General features: G+C 31.2%; 5 protein-coding genes across 6 annotated transcripts in view; 3 read left to right on the forward strand and 2 right to left on the reverse strand.

Moving 5' to 3' along the window:
• The window catches only part of Ago1 (protein argonaute-1), a 29,342-nt gene extending 17,990 nt beyond the window's left edge, over positions 1-11,352 (reverse strand). Inside the window, exons 1-4 of the mRNA XM_072886913.1 lie at positions 10,499-11,352; positions 7,359-7,664; positions 5,689-6,023; positions 2,482-2,598 (exon numbers count right to left, since the gene is read on the reverse strand). Of these exons, the coding sequence (XP_072743014.1) occupies positions 2,482-2,593 (112 nt within the window). The 5' untranslated portion in view covers positions 2,594-2,598; positions 5,689-6,023; positions 7,359-7,664; positions 10,499-11,352. The remainder of the gene's footprint in view (positions 1-2,481; positions 2,599-5,688; positions 6,024-7,358; positions 7,665-10,498) is intronic.
• On the forward strand, positions 914-4,495 carry Mrpl53 (mitochondrial ribosomal protein L53). Its single transcript, XM_072886916.1, has 4 exons — positions 914-1,147; positions 2,856-2,968; positions 3,822-4,072; positions 4,362-4,495. Exons 1-3 carry the CDS (start codon positions 1,002-1,004, stop codon positions 4,028-4,030), a joined length of 468 nt encoding a protein of 155 aa, XP_072743017.1. The 5' UTR covers positions 914-1,001; the 3' UTR covers positions 4,031-4,072; positions 4,362-4,495.
• Positions 4,555-4,987, forward strand: LOC140663056 (uncharacterized). The gene has a single exon (XM_072886917.1). It carries the CDS (start codon positions 4,555-4,557, stop codon positions 4,741-4,743), a length of 189 nt encoding a protein of 62 aa, XP_072743018.1. The 3' UTR covers positions 4,744-4,987.
• A 1,213-nt stretch (positions 11,353-12,565) lies between the features above and the next one.
• On the reverse strand, positions 12,566-17,215 carry Rpn13 (regulatory particle non-ATPase 13). Of its 2 annotated transcripts, none has more exons than XM_072886914.1 (5): positions 16,895-17,215; positions 16,551-16,667; positions 16,119-16,455; positions 15,916-16,046; positions 12,566-13,356 (listed from the first exon to the last, which is right to left on the reverse strand). In XM_072886914.1, exons 1-5 carry the CDS (start codon positions 17,093-17,095, stop codon positions 12,958-12,960), a joined length of 1,185 nt encoding a protein of 394 aa, XP_072743015.1. In that variant the 5' UTR covers positions 17,096-17,215; the 3' UTR covers positions 12,566-12,957. The 2 variants fall into 2 exon arrangements, with proteins under 2 accessions (XP_072743015.1, XP_072743016.1); XM_072886915.1 differs by having other exon boundaries at positions 12,566-13,188; positions 16,895-17,213.
• A 680-nt stretch (positions 17,216-17,895) lies between these two features.
• On the forward strand, positions 17,896-22,095 carry Csul (protein arginine N-methyltransferase 5). Its single transcript, XM_072886642.1, has 11 exons — positions 17,896-18,314; positions 18,408-18,526; positions 18,647-18,873; positions 19,111-19,290; positions 19,387-19,596; positions 19,722-19,927; positions 20,002-20,124; positions 20,340-20,515; positions 20,618-20,821; positions 20,909-21,090; positions 21,158-22,095. The coding sequence occupies exons 1-11, from the start codon at positions 18,226-18,228 to the stop codon at positions 21,308-21,310; spliced, it is 1,869 nt and encodes a 622-aa protein (XP_072742743.1). The 5' UTR covers positions 17,896-18,225; the 3' UTR covers positions 21,311-22,095.
• Positions 22,096-22,335: the final 240 nt, after the last annotated feature.

The following is a 22,335-nucleotide window of genomic DNA, read 5'->3' on the forward strand; positions in this document are numbered from 1 at the left end:
GCTGGCCACACCACACGCTTCCCCACAACACACACTGCGAACGACACCACCAACGAGACTATCCATCTGCAATGGCGTCCGCTAGCGCGGCGCCCATTGGCCATTGGCCGAACAACCTGGACTAACCGACTCTCTGAGAAGTGCGGCGGTAGAGAATTTTTCACGCCGAAAATCGCAACCAGAGGACCTTCCGTTCGTTCGTTATACACGCGGGATTTGAAAATTCTTTCAATCCATTCCGACGCGATTGAATACCGTATCGTTTAATGAGCGTGAAATTTTTCAATTTATATGATCGAATACATCGACTAGAAGTATTAATTCTTCGGTTGGCTTAGAAACCAAAGAAAATGGATAAAAATAACAATAAATGTGTGTATCGATCGATGTCATTAGTTTTCTTTTTCTTCCTCTTTATCTTTTCCTTTTTCCTAAAATTATTTATTTTACTTTTAAAATATTACCACATTTGTAATCTCGTAATCTATCATCATCAAGTAGGATGTAATATTAATCTCAAAAAAAAAAAAAAAAAAAATAATAATTTTGCGCTACATCATATATATTCATATATCCGTGATTAACATTGATGAAAATTATATCTTAAAATATCTCTAAAATAATATAATTTCTTCTTATAAATCGGATAATTAGTATCATATATAAAAAAAAGTGAAATATATTACCCCGATCACACGACGGTTCCGAATAATAAATTTTGTAAATTTCGCATAATTTATATCGATTTTTTAATTCTCCCTTTTTTTTTTTTTTTTTTTTGAGCAATATAATTTTACTTCATAAATGGAAAAATAAAAAAATTATCAATACGTCACTCGTAATCATTACTAACTTGCGCAGAACTGACGCGCATACTGCGGAGCCTATTGCCAACCTGCGGTAAAATCTGTCGGATGGCAACACTGACACAACAGAGTTCCGGCAGTGCGATATCGCGACGAGTTCGTCGCGTCTGACATTGCGTGCTTGCGTTATTCAAAATGTCGATCCACTTTAGCGGGAGCCGATCGCGTTCCATAGGTGTGATGGCCGCGATCATAAAGCACCTAAAACAGGTCAATCTAACACCGGTCAAAAGGATCGACTTTCGTTTCGACCCGTTCTACGAAAATGTCAAAGAGACGAGGTTAGTGGCCTAAAATTACCTACGCCATCGCAGCGATTCCGCGGGAATTATGACTAGTGATTGGCGTCGCAAAATTTGTACTCTTTTTATTTTTTTTTCAATAGAATTCATACTCGGGTTTCATCATTCTTGTATTCTTGAGTAGAATATATCCGCGATGTTCTTTTTCGTTAAAATGGTGTTTGCTTTTCTTAGATTCTCGGAAAGTTAAAAATAATTAATTTTCTCAAAAATCGTAAGATGAAAACATTTATGCAATATAATTGCCGAAGTAATTATCGTAATTATTCTTTTTTAATAAAAACGCAATATCCTAAATCTCTATTAAGTAATATTCATGAGATTTTAAATATAATGCAAAACGATTTATTGAAGAAGACGATCGGAATAAAAATAAATCATAATTTCTCGAAATATTGATACTTAATCATTCGAGTCATGTTATTGTTATAAAAAACAAATACATTAAAAGTGGACGATTCTAAACAATCATATTTCATAAGAGGATAAAAGCGGAGTAACGATCAACCACCGCAGACCAAGTCAGGTCAGATTAGGTTAACGGCCAATGACGTCGATAGTGCACGCACGCGCAACTTGCACCCTTCGCGCTAGCAGACGATCCGCAGCCCCGTTGTTATTTATAGAAGTGTCTTGATCGTACGCGCATTATTATAGTCGGAGAAGCATTTCAACTACGGAAAATTCTCCAACTACTCTGTCGTGTTCTGTGTACGTATTTCCAGGATAATCCACATTCGAGGTACGAACCGCCAGGATGCGCGAGGAAGAGACAACTTTTGCCTAACCGCCCTTCGCGATTCTGTAACCGTGCTCATTTTGACGTTTGTACACAATCGTGTCGGTGCGTTCGATGCTGTTCGCGAAATGAACCACCCATTTCTCTCGTTTTAATATTGAATCAGATAACAATTTTGACTGTCAATCGACTCGGCGTGAGCGTCATTTCGAATAGCTTGTTCGTTATTTCCTGCCTTTTCTTTTTCATTTTTAGAATCTTCCCTTATCTAATCTCACCATTCGTTTTCAATCGATAACTATGTAAGATAATGCGAAAATTAATATAGCGATTAAGGTGTTTTTTGAGAAAACTAATTTGTCTACTTGGATTATTACATATTTTTAAATGATTGGATTGAATATTTTCACGGGTATAAAAATGTTTCAAGTTGAAGATAACGGTCACCTATACTTTTTTTTATCACTAATCAGAAATATCCAAAGATGCGCATAGATAAACGTTCCTTGTGATTTGTTATAAAATTTCTTGCATTCTTTGTTTGTTTTTCTTCTTTAATTCGAATGGAACTTACCATTACATTGGCCACATCCATATGCTTTGCCAAGCATGGAAACGGCTGTAGTTAAACGAAGGGTGCTTAAATCTGGCATTGGAAGCGGTAATTGCTGTTCCATTTGTGCCATTCTGCCTGTTAAAGGAAACAATAAACATTGAAAAAATATAATGAAAATTAGTAATTCGCATATTTCATTATCTAGTGACAAAATTGCCAAAGCTAAGGATAGAGAGAGAAAAAAGAGAAAAGAATGAAACATGGATTTAAGCAATATAAAATTTAATTTCTATAGCTTTAAAGAGAATGTACAGACATGCGCTGAAATCAATGCGATACTTCATTACAGATTACGCAAAAGAATAACGTGCATAACGCTTTTTTACTTGCAGACGTTTTCAATTTTACATTAGCGCGCCGAGAATCAATGCAACAAATCCGTATTGTTTGATGAAAACGGAAATCGTGTGCGATCGTTCTGAACCAACCATTACGTTCAACCTTCGTGAGTATAACAAAAATATTATGTATTCAAACTCACCATTCATGTTTTAGAATGTAGAGTGAGTCAAGAAGAGAGGAAAATATTTTAGGAGACAATAGTATGGATCATTATAAATAAAAAAGTTTATATGAACATGATTATTCGCAATAGTTTCGGAGATACAGCTATACAATTATAATAGGTAAAATATTTAATAATAATAATTTTTTTCTTTCTACTTTCCCTCTTTTATATTCGTTCCTTTTTTATTTTTTTAAATATTTTATTATTATTATATACTATATAATTATAATTATCGTATACAAAGCCGCACTCAAAGAAACAGCATGCCATCTTAGGACATGAGTTGTAAAGTATGGAGAGTATATTCACGGTTCAATTTATGAATATTTGTTGTAAATGTATACATATATCATTCACCATCATTGTATTATTTAAACAAAATTAAACAGCTATACCTCTGTAAGTACTAAGAATAATATTCATATAAACTTTTTTTATTTACAATGACTCATACTATCGTCTCTCAAAATATTTCCCTCTCCTCCTGATTCACCCTGTATATCAATATCGCAAAAAATTAAGTTCATATAAACATTCATTATAACGTAAAAAAGTATTGAAACAGATATTTTACAAAACATGAAAAGTAAGATATTTTAAATATAATTCTACAGCTCATCTAACAAATTTCTCAGTAAATTATGTACATTAATAAGTAAATCTATTTGCTGAGTCAACAAGAGTTGAAAATATAATTACTTATTCATTTGTTTAGAATAAACTTTTTTTATACTTCTATAATGATCGTGATTATGCGCAGATAGATCACTCGACTTCTTTACTTTTACAGAATCAGGTGAAAAGGTGATATTAAAAACAGCTCTTTTAACGTCCCTGAACATTTTGGAGCTTTACAACAAACATATTAGTAGCTTAGTTCCGCCTAATCCAGCTGAGCTTGAAGCTAAAAAAGAGCTCGCAGAAAAGAAGAAAAAGAGAAAGAAGCCTCGTAAACAAAAAGAAGGAAAAAAGAAAAGGATAGTAATATTACAAGGCTAATTTAATTGGCGACTTATTAGCTCGCTTACTGACTACTTACTGGTAATAAATATCTCTGATTTTTTTGTCTAAGTTTTCATTAAAGTTTATTTAAATACAACGAATATTTTTAAATACTTCCTTGACATATATCATCAAGATTATTTTGTTCTATTTTCTGACATGTTTTCTAAACTAATTTAAATGAAAGACTGTAGCTACTAATTCGAAAAAGTTGTCAATCATCTACGGTGTAAATATTTTATTCAAATTAATCTTTAATCTGCTTAAAAGCTTGTAGAAAATAATGCCCAAATAAACATTGCAATGATTATCATTTATATTCTTGCAGGGTTTTTCATTTCCTAGAAGTCGAAAAACATTCGATTAACTTTATAATATTTTGATACTCATCAAAATATTTAATTTCGATAGTAAGCCGAACATATAAAAAAAAAGAAATATCCGTGCAACATTGTTTTATTGACGGAATTTTAATTAAAACAGAAACATAACTGAAATTAACGGAAAGGAGGATAACAAACATGGCGACCGAAACAGGAAATAAAGATTACAATTTAAGACTTATCGATATGTTCTACAATTATGTTCCAGCCTTCACCGATGTATTTGACGAAGAAACTTGGTACATTTTTGTTATTTGTTTTGTAGCCAGCACTTTTCTAGTCGCATTTATTCTTTCGAAATTTATAACTATAAAACCCGTTGAGTAATATCGTGCATAGCAAATTCAATTAACGAGATGTATTGTATACTTTTTTGTCACACTCTAGATTTCTTATAAAATTAGTGTCATCAAAATAATTTTTTTGCAACCAGTAAATTGTTTAATCAAGTCTCATTTTTATGCAATTAAATAAAATTTTGCGCTAGAAAAAATCGCAAAAAGAAATGTACTTTGTAAATGTGATGTATCGCAATCATTTGTGCTCTGATAATAAAATGTTATTAAAAAGATGTACAAATTTGTATAAAAACATTTTATACAATTTATTATTTTTTTCTTGCATAATTTCTTTTAATATATAAACGAAATGATAAGAAACAAGACTTATATCATCATAATTAATATTTTCGAAAAAAATATACAAAAATTTAGAAACTGCAGTATAGTAATTGCAATACTAAAATAAGAACTATAAAGGATATATATATTTATGCTAATACAAATATACAAAATAGTCTAACCAGCGGTTACTTCCTTGGACGAGTCCAAAATATAAATTAAAGAACTTAAAAGTTTAGCAATTATATATATTTAAAAACCATATTTCACCGCATTTATGTGGCAATTTTAGTTAGCATTGTTATTCAATTATCTGTCATTTTCTTTGTCAAAATAATGTAAAAATAAAGTTGTGAATAAAGAAAGAAGTTTATAATAATTTTTGCAATATGCATGAGACGTTTAGAATTACTCGATCATTAGTTACGTAATTTTTTACAGTTTTTTTTATTATATAATATATTATGTAATATATTATTATATTATATAATATATTATTATATAATAATTAGTTATATAATCTAGAAACAAAATAATATTATTCGTCAGTTATATCAATACAATTTTTATAGCAATTTTATGTTTACACACGAATGTTTCTGATCCTACTAACATAACATAATATCTAAAGAAAAAAAAAATTTTGATTTACTTTATAAATTACTTTCTTTTATGTATTCCGCTATTAATCGCGCAATACATAAAAGACAACGCAAGATATTGTCCAGATGAAAAGTTCGACCGATGCGATTCTCGTTTTTCAAGTTCGCCGAGTAGTTCTCCATCTCCTTTCTTCTGCCCACCTCTTTCCTCTTTTTTTCCTCTCTCCTCTCACTCGTTTCCCTTCATTTTATTCGTCTGCGTGCGCATTTCGCTCCTTTCATTCTTTGTCCGTGCATTGCTATCGTCCTTGCTACGTCTCTTTAAATTAACAACGTCTCTCTCGTTCTCTCGTACTTAAATCGGATTGCTAAGAATCAGGTATCTCTATCGCATGGAAGATAATTGTTAGAAAAAAAACTCGCGGTTTCGCTTGAATAAATTAACTTTGCGATTAACGTCGTCCGAGATTAGCAAGATGGACGTAACATGTTTTATGTTTGCGATAATAAAATCGTAATACATAAGAACAAACAACCAACCATTTCGCTAGCACTATAATATATACGCATACACACGTTAGAATTTATACATGTATTATAAAAGTTCTGAATCTTTGTCACTTTCTTTAAGTATAATTTAGTCTATTATTGGCAATTTTTGATTCGTATTCTGAACATCTATTTAACACAATAAACAATCAATTTAAATGTGCGGTGAAAATATAGTCAATTGTGTTTGATAGCAAATTTGTGAGATATTTAATTTAAAGGATTAAAGACAGTATAAGTTTCAAGTAATTATATCAAGCAATCCACAGAGTAATGATAGATATAAAGCAGATTAGATTAAGCCATGTATAAAGAATAAACAAATAAAAGTTATAAAGTTAATAGATATTAAAGCTGCAAAACCTAATAAGTTTGAAGTAATTATTTCAAGCAACCCACAGAAATATGATAGATATAAAGCAGATTAAGTATGTATAAAGAATAAATAAATGAAAGTTATAAAGCGAGTAAATATTACTAATTGTAAGCTGCAAAACATAGATTGCTTTGAAAACAAAGTAATCTATGTTGCAAATAAAATGGTTTTAAGACCCAATAGAGAAAATATTAAATAGAATAAATATTAAATATTAGGAAGAGTAATTTTGGGAATTATTTTTACTTTCAAACGAGGGAATAGAATGGATTAATTATTTCTAATTCATTGTTTTTAATTCATTTTTTATTAATTCTATTTCTTTTTTTTTTTTTTTTTTTTTGTTATTAAATAATTCCAATTTTCTATTTCTAATATTTAATGTTTATTTTAATTTTATTTTAATTTTATTCCTATTTTAATATTTTCCCTGTGGTAGACTTAACTCTTTCAAGACAATCTTTTAACTGTTATAAAAGATAAAATAAAGCATAAAATTTTATTTTAGATCATAAAATTCTCTTTCAAAACATAGTAAATCTGAAAATTATCTAGGCAAAACAAATAGACATTTTTTGTAAATAATTTTATCTTTATATTTTTATAACAAAAAGTTCAAAATTTTTTGAAAAGAAATTGAAAGAGTTAACGGCCAAATTTGCACCTGTATGTACGCGATCAAAAATCTCATATCAATTGTCATTGAATGAGCATCATTCCCGCGTGTCACGATAGGCGAAATTCTGTCAAATTCAAATCACGCGATAGCTTGTCTACGTAACGTGCTTGACTTACCTTCTGCGTATTTCCTCGGGATAACAGATGAATTAGACGTAAGATGCAAAGATCACGGATCGTTTCGAGCGTAGCGTCTGCTTTTTCACTTTACACCGGCATTTCCGGTGGTCGGTGCACGACGCGCAACGACGACTACGCACTGCGTATTGTGTTATTGTCCATGTGCGTACACGAGGGACTACGTGGTCACAGCAGCCGTCGCGCTGTCGCGGCTATCACTCGCGAACTCAGGGAATCGCATCCCTCGCAGCCTCCGACGTCAACAAAGCCTCCACACGACGCACACACGTGACCGCGTCGACTCTGCAACACAACACAACACCCATGCATGAATGTCAAAATTTATCTCTACGTTCGTACTCCTTTTCACTTCTTTTCACTCTCTTTCAAAGTCTTCGCGCACTCGTAAGATTGATCACAAAATCCGAAAACAGATAGGCAGGCAGGCAGGCAGTAATGAAATGAAGTTTACTTTCACTTGCTAAAAAAATTCTTTGTCTATTCTTTTGAACAAAAATATGTTTAATCTCCTGATTGAAAATAAATTATTCATATCTTTTGTGTGATAACGTCAAGACCTATATTTTACTTGTTTACATGATCTGAAAAATGGTAAAAGGACATAGTCTAACAATAAATGCACATAAAAAATAAGTATAAATGTTTGAATTTATTTGTCCGCGATCTTTTTTTTATTTGATCCAGTTTAATCGTATTGTCATGTTGTAACAATATTGCAAAAAGTATTGTATAATAGCAAATAATTTTTTTTCTTTAAAATGAAGTTCTGCAAAAGTAATCACTCTTTTACTTTACATAAGAAATAATACATATGAAATAAAAAATATACTCTATGTGCAAGGCAGTTGTCAATTGCCAACAGGAATAATAAATTGTCAGATGGCGTAATATTTCTCAATTCTATTTCAACTTTGCCGTCATCTGTTTATATTAACGTTCGCGCGCGCGCGAGTGATATCGTTATGAATGAAGACAAAAGCCGAGAGAATCGAATTCATCAATAATCTATACAATTAAATAAATCGAACACTCCACCCATTTACTTAGAGAATCGTTCAATATATATGATTTTTTAATCTTTCTTTCGTTCAAAGAATTTATTATAAATTTCATTTAAAAATATCTCGTTTAAAAATATTCTGAAATATTTATTGTAATATTGTAAGAAAATGAATCTAGTTAGCAGACATCGAAGTTTTATGGAAAAGAAAAATGTAGCAATATGCATTGAATAAAAAACTGTTTCGAACAGCTACTTGAGCATAACAATCGATATATATATATACCTAACGCATACTGTGCATACTTATAATGCAAACTAAAGCATCGCGATACAGTATAACATTGTTTAAAAGTAGGTACATGAACAATGTTACTGTCGTCTAACTTCGAAATGCTCTGCGTTATGAAATGTTTAGCTATGCAATTCAAAGGTTCAGCTATGAATCGTGTATTATCTCAATGTAATTAATTTATTTGGATTTTACGGATTCTCGGAATAAATAAAATTCTTGATTTGTGTTGTTCTGTATGTTGGTTTTTGAATGGAATAGAAACGGAGGATTAACGAAACGAAATATCATCACGCTTTTATGACCATTGTTCGTATCGTTGTTTTTTATCTGCGTAATGACGCGAGGTCGTCGTCATCGTTGTTGCCCTCATCAATCGCAATCTGGCGACACAATATGACAAATAAACGATCCAAAGAAAAATAATACGTAGTTCGCAAATTATTATAAATTCTTAGTTTATTCTTAATAAGTATCCACGACTAAATAAATCATCTAAAACAGTGCTTCTATGTTAAATCAATGTGCGATTTAACTATTCAAGAAATAAAATACAGCATTATTTATTATTCGGACTTTAAAATTACGACTGCGCGAGAAACCGACATATATATATATGTAAAAAATATCTTTAAAAATATATAATTCAACTTTAATTATTAATTAAAAAATTACATCGAAGAAAGTGCTCATATATAAGACGTTAAGAATGTTAAGAGTAGTGATTAACGATTAACATATAATTGTTGTTTCCAAAACATCTCTAAGCATTTGTCTTTACTGTTGGATCAATTTTCTTTCGCGCGGTGCGTAAGCCGAACGCGGAAAGAGAAACGCCACTTCCGCGTGCGTTCAACGCGTCGCACACGCACAAAGAACGCATAGCAAGTATGTAAACTACATCCTTCGTACATCTCCGTATATGTTGTCTGTACGTACCGTAAGCAAGATGAGAAAAGAAATTGGGTCGTCCGACCGGTCGCATCAGACTCGCGCGAGTGACGTTTCTCGAAGCACGTTTTACCAGATGATAAATCGTGCAAAAAAAAAACGATTTTACATTCTCCCTTATTAATAATGAAAAATTGTCTAAAATCTGCAATGTTCTACGCAACAATTTTCTTTTCAATTTAGCCAAATACTTAAAAACGTTTTATCATTCGTACAAAATGATTTTATAAAAATTGTTTTTAGATAATCTTTTAACGATATTACATAAATATATTAAAAAATACTCCGATAAGAATGTTGTGACATTAACTAATGTAGATATATCATATAAAATTCATTACGAAAGAAGTCCGTCACGAAATCAAACTCGACGCAATTCTACTACTCGTCTTATACGTCAGTAAATAATATACACAGACTCGTAGAATTATACATATTTTATGAAGTTTGTTTAATAAACGAGATCACCCCCATCAGGATTGGCTTCACGAATTATCACTATTTATCACTTTACAATTTGCGCGCGTCGTTACGACAACAAAGACAAAGACAACGACGACACGACGGCAACGAGGAGCAAGTATGTTATGTACATACGCAAAGGAGGACCGAAGGTGATTCATACCGTCTGCTCAGCGCGACCAATGACACTTGTCTAACCTTTAATTCAATTCCTCGGCCGCGGCGTTCTCGCGATCGGCGTGTCAAAATGCCGAAACGCTGCGCGCACGACGCGACACGACGCGACGCAAAACGACGCGACACAACACGGCCACTTGGCTCGCGAACGGCGCGGCCCGTCAAATCAAAACAAAGAGGCGAGAAAGACGCTCCGTGAACGGCCCGACTCCACGTCGCAAAAGCAGAACTTACGATGTGTAGCAGATGCGTGACTCCGTGCCGAATCCCGATGTCGACGTCTACGTACGCGGCGCTCCCGCGTCTTTCGGCACCATTTACCGTCCACCACCTTCCTCTTCCTCCTCTTCCTCCTTTTCCTCCTCCTTCACCTCCTTCTTTTTCTCCTTCTCTCGTGCTTTTACCGCTTTGTCGCTGCTGCTCGAGTCGAGGCGTGCCCTCCGCTTTCACTCGCGACGCGATGCCGCGAAACGCGCGATCTCCGCGGCGCGGAGCCGCCAAAAACGATCACCAAGTGTCAAGGTTGCCATTGTGCCACACGTATGGGATGCGCGCGCGCGCGCGCGCGCACACGGGTATCGCGCTCTCGCACACAGTCTCGCTACCTCGCGTCACCACCTCTTCGTCCCCTCCCCTCCCCTCCTCTGTTTTCCCTAGCCTATGCTCGCTTGCCTGCCTGTCCGCTTTCGTTCCCTCTTTATCTTCCCCCGCCCGTTTTAACACCGCCGCCGCGGTACCGCTATCACAACAATGGCATTATCGCGATACCCGCGGGTTATTACACGATGACACTGGCCACGATGCGTCGCGACTCACCGCAGCAGCTGATATTCGACACTCGTAAACAAGAAAGGACCTCGTCCGGCCCGACACGTTATTCAGCCGTTCAGCCGCTTTTATAGCTCTGAATTTCGCCGAGGCGCATTCGGCGATCAGCGTTTCGCGAGGGAGCCCCTACTACTTGTTCGATTCGCGCAGCCGCGCGCACGACTCTCAGGGCCGAAACAAACAGGCGCCCGCGAACGGGGTCGTGTTTACAAACAAAACGCCCGGCTGCTTTGATCGACGCGATCCGGCGACGAGCCCGCGCGTGCCAACCGGTATTTTCTCGCGGGTTGCATTACACGTGCATATCTCACGGAAGAAATTCATTAAATTCTTCAATACTAATTATCTATACTATTAACGTTTAAAAGGAAATATATGAGACATAATATTTATTTTTATTCGCATTTTATATGTGTTCTTTAATAGACTTTTGACTTACTTAACTCTTGACTGTCCGATTTTTCAAATGTTCTTTCGTGTATATTATTTTTGTTAAATAAAAAGATACTTATCATTTTACTTATCAACATTCTTTGCCAAGAATTATATTTGTTTCGTTTTTAAAATTTTTGTAGTTTCGACATTATTTATAAGTATTTTATTACTGTCTAATTTACACTTTTATATATTATTTAACTTATGTCGAGGTTAATATTAAAATTTTATGTATAAAATTAACTTGTGAGCAATTTTTTTATTTTTTTTATATACATATACGTATGCGCACTTTTATTTCATAAATTGATATTTGTAACTATAAAAGAAAAATGTTCTGCTTTAAAATTTATATTACTACCACGTGCTAATTTATTATTAATAAATGATTAAATACCTTATTGTTATTTTCTTCATAAGATCCTATTGAAAGTGCCCAGAACTTTAACTTCCCCAGCTTACAACTATGCCTGAATGTCATAATCAAACAGCCAATAGGATGCTGCCGTGAATCAACCATGCAAACACCTGACATTTCACGGCGTCCCCCCAACCTATCTACCTTTTCTTTCTTAACCTAACATAACCTAAAACATGACTTCTAAAAAAAAAAATTAAAATTATTACATCAAATATTTATGCAATTATTCATTATAAATTGACATTGCAATAACTTACAAACATATTTCATTTTTTTTTCTTTTTTATTTAATTCACTCAAATTGATAAAACCGACAGTTAAATATATCGATTGTCGCGAAAGGCCAATAAAACGTATATGCGTCGTAAACAAAAGTGCCCGATTGGGCTATTATTTATCCGCTTTTTTTATGATTTAAGTTTTATATTCCACTGCAATTTTCGTAAAATTTCAATGTGTCATAAATAAAGCAATGTCATTCCTTTCTAAGAGAACTATTTTCTTTTAATTTTAGATGATACATTCAACTTTAATTCTAAATATATATGCTAATTTTATATATATATATATATATATATTTAAATACACTAAATGTATACATACAGCTGATAAATAAATTTCGTTAAATTCTGCATTTTATTTAAGCAATAATACAGTAAACATGTATTGTATGTATATAAAATTGCCCAATATTCGTACATATGTGTAATTTTAATATACATGATAAAATTTTCTATTTGTTTCTGTTGAACATTCTGTTTATATGTCGACATGTTTACTAATCTTTCACTGATGTATAAATACAGGATTATCGAACACTTAGAAAAACATTTGCATATACATTTTCGAAAAACATGTTGCCTAAATTATGTCGGAACAGAATGTGTATCCGTTAAAAGGACTCTTGTGTATTGTAAGTAGATTATTATATAACATAATATGTATGCAATGTGCATAGTTTCTACATAGAAAAAAAAAACCTCTCAAAGATGCTGTGGAAATCCTTTCCTTAATCTAATGCCATGCCTTCGTCGTCATCGTCCTTATCGGGACTAGCGGCTGATGATGATTGCTTCTTACTCTTGTCGTCCTGTCCTTGTTGCGCTTGCTGCTGCCCCTGACCACTCTTCACTTCGGACTCCAGAGCGCTGACGAATTCTTCAATATTTCCACTGGCTGCGGCATTGACAACGTCCGATCCCAAGCCAAATTGACGGATGACAGGGCCCGCCTGGCCCGACTGCAAAGCAGACCAGAACATTGATAGCGCCTGGGAGAACTGGGGAGACGAGAGTGTAGTAGACAGGTTGTCCCCTGGTGGTAAGTGCACGTTCATGACACTCTCCAGGCTCTCCGTTGTAGAGATCGCCGCCGGGATGGCGTTGGTCAGCTCTGTCGCTACGCCCCTCTGCCGGACAATAAGCTGTGCTGTAGCTGGACGAAAGCAACAGATATTCCCGGAGAAATTTCCCCAACTGCTCAGCAGAGCCAGAGTCTCCGTCAACCAGGAAAAGTTCAGACGAATAATAGCATTGAATAGTGAGAAAACCATGTCTCTCTCTCTCTCTCTGTCTCTCTCTCTCTCTTTTGATTTTCTATGTGTTATTTGATCACAATACATCTCTCTTTAATAACTATTAAGTTTAATAATTAAATTGATGTTAATTTTTGGAATTATTGCACATGCTCTATTTTAATACTTCTTACAAAAGTATTTTCTAAATATAGCTTAATAGCATATAAAGCGCTTATTGCTAAACATAATTTTATAATGTGATATAAAAAATATATAAGATAAATATATATGATGCTCAACAGTTTTTTAAACGAGTATTATATATCACTTTATATGACTGTATTAAATGATTATGTAATATCAAGAGTGTAAGTGACAATGTGTATGTGTATGTGTTATGTGTACAATTCTCTCATAAATTATTAAAACTTTGCCCGAATTTCATAGCAGAGAAAAGCAAATGCAACATTGTAAAACATGTTAACAACATATTGATTATGACTTATCTAATATTATTCTCTACAAACATATAAACTAACAAGTATACTTTTAGCTATAGCACACATTAAAATTCTAATTTAATAGATGGTACATTAGTCAAGTGTAAAATCTATTATTTCATCATAAATGTTTGTAGCCATAATTTTGTTAATTTAAATAATAATATATTTTCAATTTGTTAATAACTTTTGCATACACGTACTGTATGGTTCCTAATCTTACAAATAATAAACACAAAATTTCTTATTTTCTTGTTTTGTTCACTGAAAGAATAACTTTAGATACTTCTAACAAAGACAGTGCTTAAGAGAACACTGATTCCTAACTTCTGTTATCAAGAATGGCACTTTATATCACTGATAATGATAAGTAGCTGTAAAAAATATAGAATTAGTAATATAATCTATCTACTTTTTAAATTCTCGGTATTTTCTTTGCTCTCACGTTAAGAACTTTTTTAAGTAGATTTTCTGTAGTTTACGATTGCATATATGTATGATTTTACATTATTTATTTTCATTTACACAATATTCTCTCACTGTAAATATCACATTTTTGTATTCACACACTTTGTGAAAATACTCTCTTTCCGTTCATCTTGTCTTATACTCTTCTACATAAATACAGGAATTTTAAGACAAACTGATAATTTTTAATATTGTTTTATCATTTTTGACAAGAAAATAATAGATCACATATACTTAATAGCATAAAATCAGTCACAGATTTAATAATATTTCAAACACTTATCTGTTTTAACAAAAAGAACCTCAACAATAAAACATTTTCAGAAATATATTAAGAGTGATCATGTACAATGTAATTTATCAAAGAAATTATCAAAGAATTAAAATAGATTTAATCTTATCATTATGTTTCAAAGAAAGATATTATCTATTGATATAATTCTTAAAAATTAATGTTATAAACAATTCTGATAATATATCATTAATTTTATTAATTATTAATATTGTATAATATATTATAAAATTTTTGATTTATAAAATATAAATCTAAAATGTTTTAATATCAAATCCAAAATTATTTTTAAACAGAAAATTTAAATGCATAAAATATATCACTCTTTAAGAAATTGAACAAATTTTTATTGCTACATAATTAAAGATTACTTTCATTGAAAAAAAATTGTTTATAACATTTTATATAACGTTTAATATTGCAGTTTTTATTTAAGCATTTATTTAGCAAAAAAATAAGAACAACAATATGTACATGTTTATAAAAAATATATTTTAACATTTGTTTCATATTTTTAAAAGACAGGATGTCGCAAAATCATTGAGTATCTTTTTGAATGTGCTCTCTCTACTTTTATAGTAAATTCGAAAACAATCTTTCCTCAATAAAATTATTATCTCTCATTTTTCTAATTTTTAACATACCTTTAATATATCTTTTTTGTAATTAGGTTACAAATTTTGATTTTTTTTTTCTTTTTCTCTTTCTTTTTCTATCAAAGTAGAAGACATTTAAAATTAATTAAATAATAAGATTTTTTCTACTTTTTTCCTGAAACTTAATTTATTAAAAGCTTATTATGCAAAAATTATAGATGTCTCTAGATTTTTGTAAATAAAAGCTAATTTCAGGAGAACTAAAGAATATAAAAAGACATTTACTTTGTGTAAACATATACGTAATAAATATTAAAAATTTATGACAAAGATATCTTCTTTAAAAATACTGTATTTTCCATTACAACTGCTATCATTTAATTGCTATTATTTCATGTTGACTTAAAATTTTGATTAAACTCATGTTAGATTAGAAAACAGAATATTACACTATACTTTGCATATTTGATGATTACTCAACCACTTATAATAAATTTGATTATTTTCTAATTAGAGTCAAAAGTAAATAGAATATACATATATTCAGATTTATTCATAAGCTGATATAAGATATAAAGAAATGATATAACATTACCTGTGCAGCTGGTTCAGTTCGAGATGGTGCCGGAATTTCTGATAAAAAATTCTGCAAGTCACTAAGTTGTATTCTATTGTTTGAACTTGCGGTTGTTGTAGCTGGAGTTGTGGACGGACCTAGTGTTCTCGCTGATAATTTATTATTTACTTTAGATAATATATCTTCAAAATATGCTGTTATAATTAAGTAATTTGACTCACTTGAAATTTTAGAATCCGTAGCAGGTGCAGGAGTTACAGAATGAGGTGGTCTAGCTACATTAGTAGTGGTTGGAGTAGATGAAGTAGTGGTGGAAGCTCTTGTACTTTGAACACTATGCGGTCTATTCATTGTACCTAATAAGCTACCTAAACCACCAATCTGGCCAACACCACCAAACAATTGTATGAGTTGCTGTTGCGACATATTATTCAACAAATTCTGAAGATCTCCTTCTGCATTAGCACCACCGCTTCTCTGAGATCCAGGTGTTGGTGGATTATTAAGTACATCATTAATTTTTCTGCAGTGTTCCTCATCCTTATCTGTTTTAAGATCCTGCAAAATGAAAACGACATTTTCAACTGTAAATTTCTAATAATAGTATACTAATATAAAATTATATTTTTTAAAAATTAAAATCATATTTTTACCTGTAGCCAAAAGAAGAATTTCTTACTCGATGATTTGAATCGCAGAAGATATACTCTGCCAGTTTTACACTGAGGGACGTGTTTAAATTCGCAATCATCAGGGAAGATAATTAAATCCTGAAAAACATATCTGTGTAGACATTTATACATATACTTATATCATAAATCTATATATTTATCTTATACAATACAAATCACAAATCAATATATTGTAAAATACAATTAGAATTGAAGCAATTTTTAAAGTGTGAGATTAAACGAAAAAGTGTACAGGAAATTGGACATAATTTTTCTAGAGATCCTTTAAAGAAAAAGAAAAAAAAAAAAAACAAAAATTATCATACATCTTCAACCACTCCAGTAGTGCGATCCTTCCAGCAGAAATGCATTAACGAATCATCAGATTGATAGACGTAAAGCTGACCCTTTCGCGTATCTGGATAAACCATCTTTCCTTTCACAGTCATTTTGCCAGCCTTGAACTCAACTAGATTTTTCGAAGCGCCACGCGACGCATTATTACCGAAAAGTGCTCCGCTGGACATTTTTGCTGATATATATATATAAAAATTGCTTTTCGAAGCGAACAAGATCCAACTATTAATTCACCTCCTTTCTCACAAGGCGCACCGATGACACTGCACTTTAAGATGGCGATACAAGAAGCAGAAAGCAGCCTCCATGACACAAGAAAGAGAGAGAAAGATGATAAAGTTAAGAAAGGAAGAGCGAGAGACTAAACGTGACAAGGCTTCAATCGCTAGCGCCACGACGTCTATTTTATTTTCTCTCTTCTCTTTTATTTGTATCATTTTATTCATTGCAAATGTTTTTCTCCGTTTTTACATTTTGAAATATATATCTATTTAAATATGAACAAATACAACATTCGAAATATATTTTAAATAAATAGAGAAGAACATGAAAACTGGACTTAATTTACACGAACCAATCAGAATAATAATGCAAACGAAACGTTATAGGAGCTTTCTAGCGAGAAACACATATCAACACAATGTCACATATATATTACTTCATAATATATGTTTAAGTGAAAAAAGACACGCGCAGTTGCAATTAATAATATGTAATAAAATATTATTGAATGTATATATGTTTCGTACTTTTGAGATCTACAGTTATGGATCTAGCATGGACACGAACCAAAATTTGTGGATCTAGCACGGACTCGAACCAATCGGTCGTTTTACCGTGGCACTGGAAAGTGGATCCAGCCACGTAGTTCCGAAAACTCAATTATGGATCCAGTTAGCGCCACTGTACGGTGGGGAAAAAGCGTTCCCTAAAAAACGGGGGTATGACCCCTCTCATTCCTCTCGCTGTTACTAATAAATATGGACGCATATTTGTATGAATATATAACGTTGTGCACGTGTGCACATATTAATTTTATTTATTAAATCGTGTTCCTTTAAGCGTTGGCAATATAAAACGAGAATATCGTTATTAGTGCTTTTGATGAATTATAAATTATACAATTTATTATAATAGAATTATTTAAAATTTATATATTGCCGGCTTTTACCTCTTGCAAGGTTACTTGATATAACTTGATATAACGCGAAAAAAGAAAAACAATACAATTAGAATTATATTTAACACAAAAAATAACTATTTTAAAAACGGAAAAAAATATATTTAATTATATATTACAATGACAAATCAACGGCCAGTCTCTTGTGGATTGGATTTCTGCTGTGCTGCAAATTTAAGTGAATGTCTAGTTTACGCGAATGATTCAAAGTAAGTTATCATTAATTTTCTATATTTTATTTATCGAATTTTTTCAGCGTGTCTATTTTATGCTATCATGTTACATTTACATTTTGCTTTCAGATATGATTTTGTGTGTGCTCCTTTGGTCCATCCTTTATTCAAAAGAGAATTTATCTCTGGCCCTGCCAAGAATCGTCCGGGACCATTTACTAGGCCTGATTTAATTTTATGTAGTTCAGGTATATAAATTATTTATGTAATTTTATATTTTTATATTATAATTATATATCAATATATTATCAAAAAATATAAATAAATTAGCTTCATATATGCAACTACTCACAATTTTATTTTTACAGATTGGAATAATTTAATAATTGGCAAATTTTCGCCATTTATCGATGTGGATTCGACAAATCCAATTATTAGAAAAAATAGCGAAGAAGCCTTGAATCAAGAATTAAATTTAGCTAGCCATTTTGGTTTATCTGGAACGACTTTAAAGATAAAACATGGTATAAGTAAAAATGTGAATCTTGCAAGAATTCTTTCTGACAAAATTTCAAATAACAATACTAATTTTCAGGTAACAATACATTAATTTTTACTTTTAATTACCATCAGAAATACTTAATTTACTTTTGATATACTTTTAATAAATATCTTGGAATAAATGTGTTTAATGTCATATTATATAAATTAGACACAAAAGAAATATGTTTAACAAATATAGAGAATCCTTATTCTTTTATCTGCAAGTTAAAATTTTACTTGGATAGTAAAACCATTTAAAATCACTAAAATATTCTATTAATTGTTATAGGTTTGGGTACAAGTTCCTATGGAAAATCCAATTAGACAAGCCTATTCTTATAGGGCAGAAGATTGTCCAGCAGACGAGAACCCATGGGAATGGTGGAATGCATTCAGAACAATATGTGACTATAACAAAAGATTAGGAGTTGCATTAATTGTCAGTCATGATGTGCCTGAAATGGAAGAGGTAACTTAATATGAAAATAAATTTTAAAAAAAATTTTTAAATAAAAATTATCAGTGTGCAATGTCTCACTAAAATTAATCTAAACTTAAATATCAGATAGATAAATGGCTTGGAGAACCAGTGAGATGCTTGATTTTACCAACAACGATATTTTTAACTAATAAAAAAGGATATCCAGTATTAAGTAAAGCACATCAAGCAATAGTGAAAAGATTTGCTACTTTAGAAGTGCAATTCCTTTTGACAGGTGCAACGCGTTATCAAAGTATTAGCTATTATCACAACTATCTTGATTATCTATGGAAGGTAAAGCTACAAGAAAATTTTGAACAGTTCTATCAGGAGATCTATTAGTTATATTAGGAGATTAATACTTAATATTTAATAATATTTTATAGAACACAGGAAATAACGTTTTCATTTTCTTTTAGGGATGCCAGAGTGATGGAACAATAGAAAAATTTGCTCGGGGATACGAAGATTATTTGCAATGCCCGTTACAACCTTTAATGGATAATCTCGAATCACAAACTTATGAAATATTTGAGAAAGATCCTGTAAAATATCGAGAATATCAAAGTGCTACGTACGAAGCTATCAAAGCAATTGTATCCAAGATTAAAGAAGAAAGAAAAATGTAAGTCATGTAACAAATTAAATAATGTAATAACATAATATCTGAAAAAAGATATGACAATTGGAAATTTTTAGAATCATTATGGTAGTTGGTGCTGGAAGAGGACCACTTGTAACCGCATCTCTAAATGCCGCGGAAATGGCCTCTCAGGAAGTGAAAGTATATGCAGTAGAAAAGAATCCCAATGCTGTGATAACGTAAGAATTTTTTTAAATAAAGATTTTATATCTACATAGATAATATTATATATACATATAATATTATACCTATATACGTATAATATTCAGATAATAATGGATAATATATGTATGCATGTATTTATATGTATTTATATGTATTTATATGTGTTTGTATGTATGTGTGTATATATTATATGTATTCATATAACTATGTGCTATTTCATTGTCTACAGATTACAGGCTTTTCAGAGAGATATGTGGAAAGATAAAGTTACAGTAGTATCATGTGATATGAGAGATTGGAATCCCCCTGAAAAAGCTGATATTATTGTTTCTGAATTACTTGGGTCTTTTGGAGATAATGAATTGTCCCCAGAATGCTTAGATAATGTCATGAAATTCTTACAAGGTTTGTATTGTACAATGTATTATATAAATTATACATATTATATTACTTATGCATATTATACTAATATAAGAATTATTTATTCTTTTTTTATAAATTTATTAGATGATGGAATCAACATACCACAATCATACACTTCATACATTGCCCCCATGCATTCCTCTAAACTGTACAATGAAGTAAGACAACTTAGAGATAAAGATAAACATCCATCTGCACATTTTGAAACTCCATATGTGGTACATCTTCAAAATAAATACAACATAGCAAATCCAAAGCCACTTTTTACATTCAAACATCCAAACACAGGTTTGTATAAATATAAAAAAAAATATCCATCACAATTTTTACATCTACATTTTAAGTGTTTTAATTTTTTCGTTTATAATTATTTAGATATTGTTACTGATAATTCGAGATATGAAACAAAAACTTTTCAAGTGGAACAGAATTGCGTGTTACACGGGTTTTCAGGGTACTTTACAGCAATTCTATATGAAAACATCACATTGAGTATAGAACCTAGCACATATAGCCAAGATATGTTTAGTTGGTTTCCAATCTTCTTTCCAATTAAGGTATATATAAAACCATATATACAAATATTGATAGATAATGTGAAGCTAACAATATTTATTGATGCAGGAACCAATACAATTGAAGGCAGGAGATGAAATAATGGTTCATTTTTGGCGCAGATGTGATTCTAAGAAGGTTTGGTATGAGTGGTGTCTTAGCAAGCCTGTTCCAGTATCAATTCACAACTCAACTGGTCGTTCTTCCACTATTGGATTATAATGTAACCATTCTGTAATTTTTCTTGACTTTTTTTTAAATTTCTCGTCAGCATACGCTGACATAGATAGTTTATTAAATATCAATTATGTAAATTTTCGTACAAAATAATAAGATTTTTACAATAATTAATTAATTAAATACTTTTAGCAAATCTGGGCAATATTGCATAATATTTTTATATTAATTTAATTTATAACTTGTAAAATTGCCTAGTTATTAATATCATGACAAAAAATTAATTTGATAATAGAACTTGACGTATAATTAATATAAATGTGTCTATTTATGTGTGGCTAATACAGAAAAGTATTTCTGAAAGATTTGTGTTATTTAAAAAATATTGTGTATTCACACATAATTTTTTCATCACTTGATATATATTCATAATTAATAAATCATTGATACTGTATATATATATATATATATAAAATGATAAAAAACTTACAAGAATATATATAGGCACAAAAGAAACTTATGTAGTTAATGTGTGAAAAAGATATATGAATACTATTTCACTGCAGACATTTTTTATATCGATAAATTTATATGACACCGATCTCAGAGGTCATTGATATGCTAGAACCTTTATAACTTATCTGACGAGATATTCTCAAAGCGTGACTATCTCGTTAAACTCACGTGATGTACAGTTTAACATTATGTAAATTCCATTTGAATACATTGTAAGTAGCATTATCATAAATCTTATATTCATATAATAATGATTTTAAATGTACGTATGTACATTTATAATAAATTTCTACTTTCTTGTACACATAAGCAAATTCTTCATTTCTCGTATACTTTTAAAAGAAAAAAAAATTATTACAATCCTTAGATTATGTATATGAAAACATATGAATAAAAATATGAATCGTTAGTTTAAAAAGAGATGTAATCATTTTCATTGATTACAGAAATCGTATACAAATTTAGGCAAAAAATGTTGCTCTCTAATAACTCTCTAAAATATAAACTCTTTATACATTTTATTAAGAGAATTGCAACTCAAAATTTATGTCGAC

The sequence above is a fragment of the Anoplolepis gracilipes genome, chromosome 2 (assembly GCF_047496725.1).
Source record: "Anoplolepis gracilipes chromosome 2, ASM4749672v1, whole genome shotgun sequence".
Lineage (NCBI taxonomy): Eukaryota > Metazoa > Arthropoda > Insecta > Hymenoptera > Formicidae > Anoplolepis > Anoplolepis gracilipes.

Bases quoted from the DNA above. Each gene is read 5' to 3' on its own strand.
- Rpn13 (XM_072886914.1), bottom strand. From the start codon at position 17,095: ATGTCCAGCGGAGCACTTTTCGGTAATAATGCGTCGCGTGGCGCTTCG. The intron at 16,456-16,550 runs GTAAAAATATGA...TTCATTTTGCAG, and splicing joins AATTCTTCTTTTGGCTACAG to GATCTTAAAACAGATAAGGA. The intron at 16,047-16,118 runs GTGAGTCAAATT...ATAAATTATCAG, and splicing joins TACGGATTCTAAAATTTCAA to CGAGAACACTAGGTCCGTCC.
- Mrpl53 (XM_072886916.1), top strand. From the start codon at position 1,002: ATGTCGATCCACTTTAGCGGGAGCCGATCGCGTTCCATAGGTGTGATG. The intron at 1,148-2,855 runs GTTAGTGGCCTA...TTTTACTTGCAG, and splicing joins GAAAATGTCAAAGAGACGAG to ACGTTTTCAATTTTACATTA. The intron at 2,969-3,821 runs GTGAGTATAACA...TTACTTTTACAG, and splicing joins AACCATTACGTTCAACCTTC to AATCAGGTGAAAAGGTGATA.
- Csul (XM_072886642.1), top strand. From the start codon at position 18,226: ATGACAAATCAACGGCCAGTCTCTTGTGGATTGGATTTCTGCTGTGCT. The intron at 19,291-19,386 runs GTAACTTAATAT...CTTAAATATCAG, and splicing joins ATGTGCCTGAAATGGAAGAG to ATAGATAAATGGCTTGGAGA. The intron at 20,125-20,339 runs GTAAGAATTTTT...CATTGTCTACAG, and splicing joins AATCCCAATGCTGTGATAAC to ATTACAGGCTTTTCAGAGAG.
- LOC140663056 (XM_072886917.1), top strand. From the start codon at position 4,555: ATGGCGACCGAAACAGGAAATAAAGATTACAATTTAAGACTTATCGAT.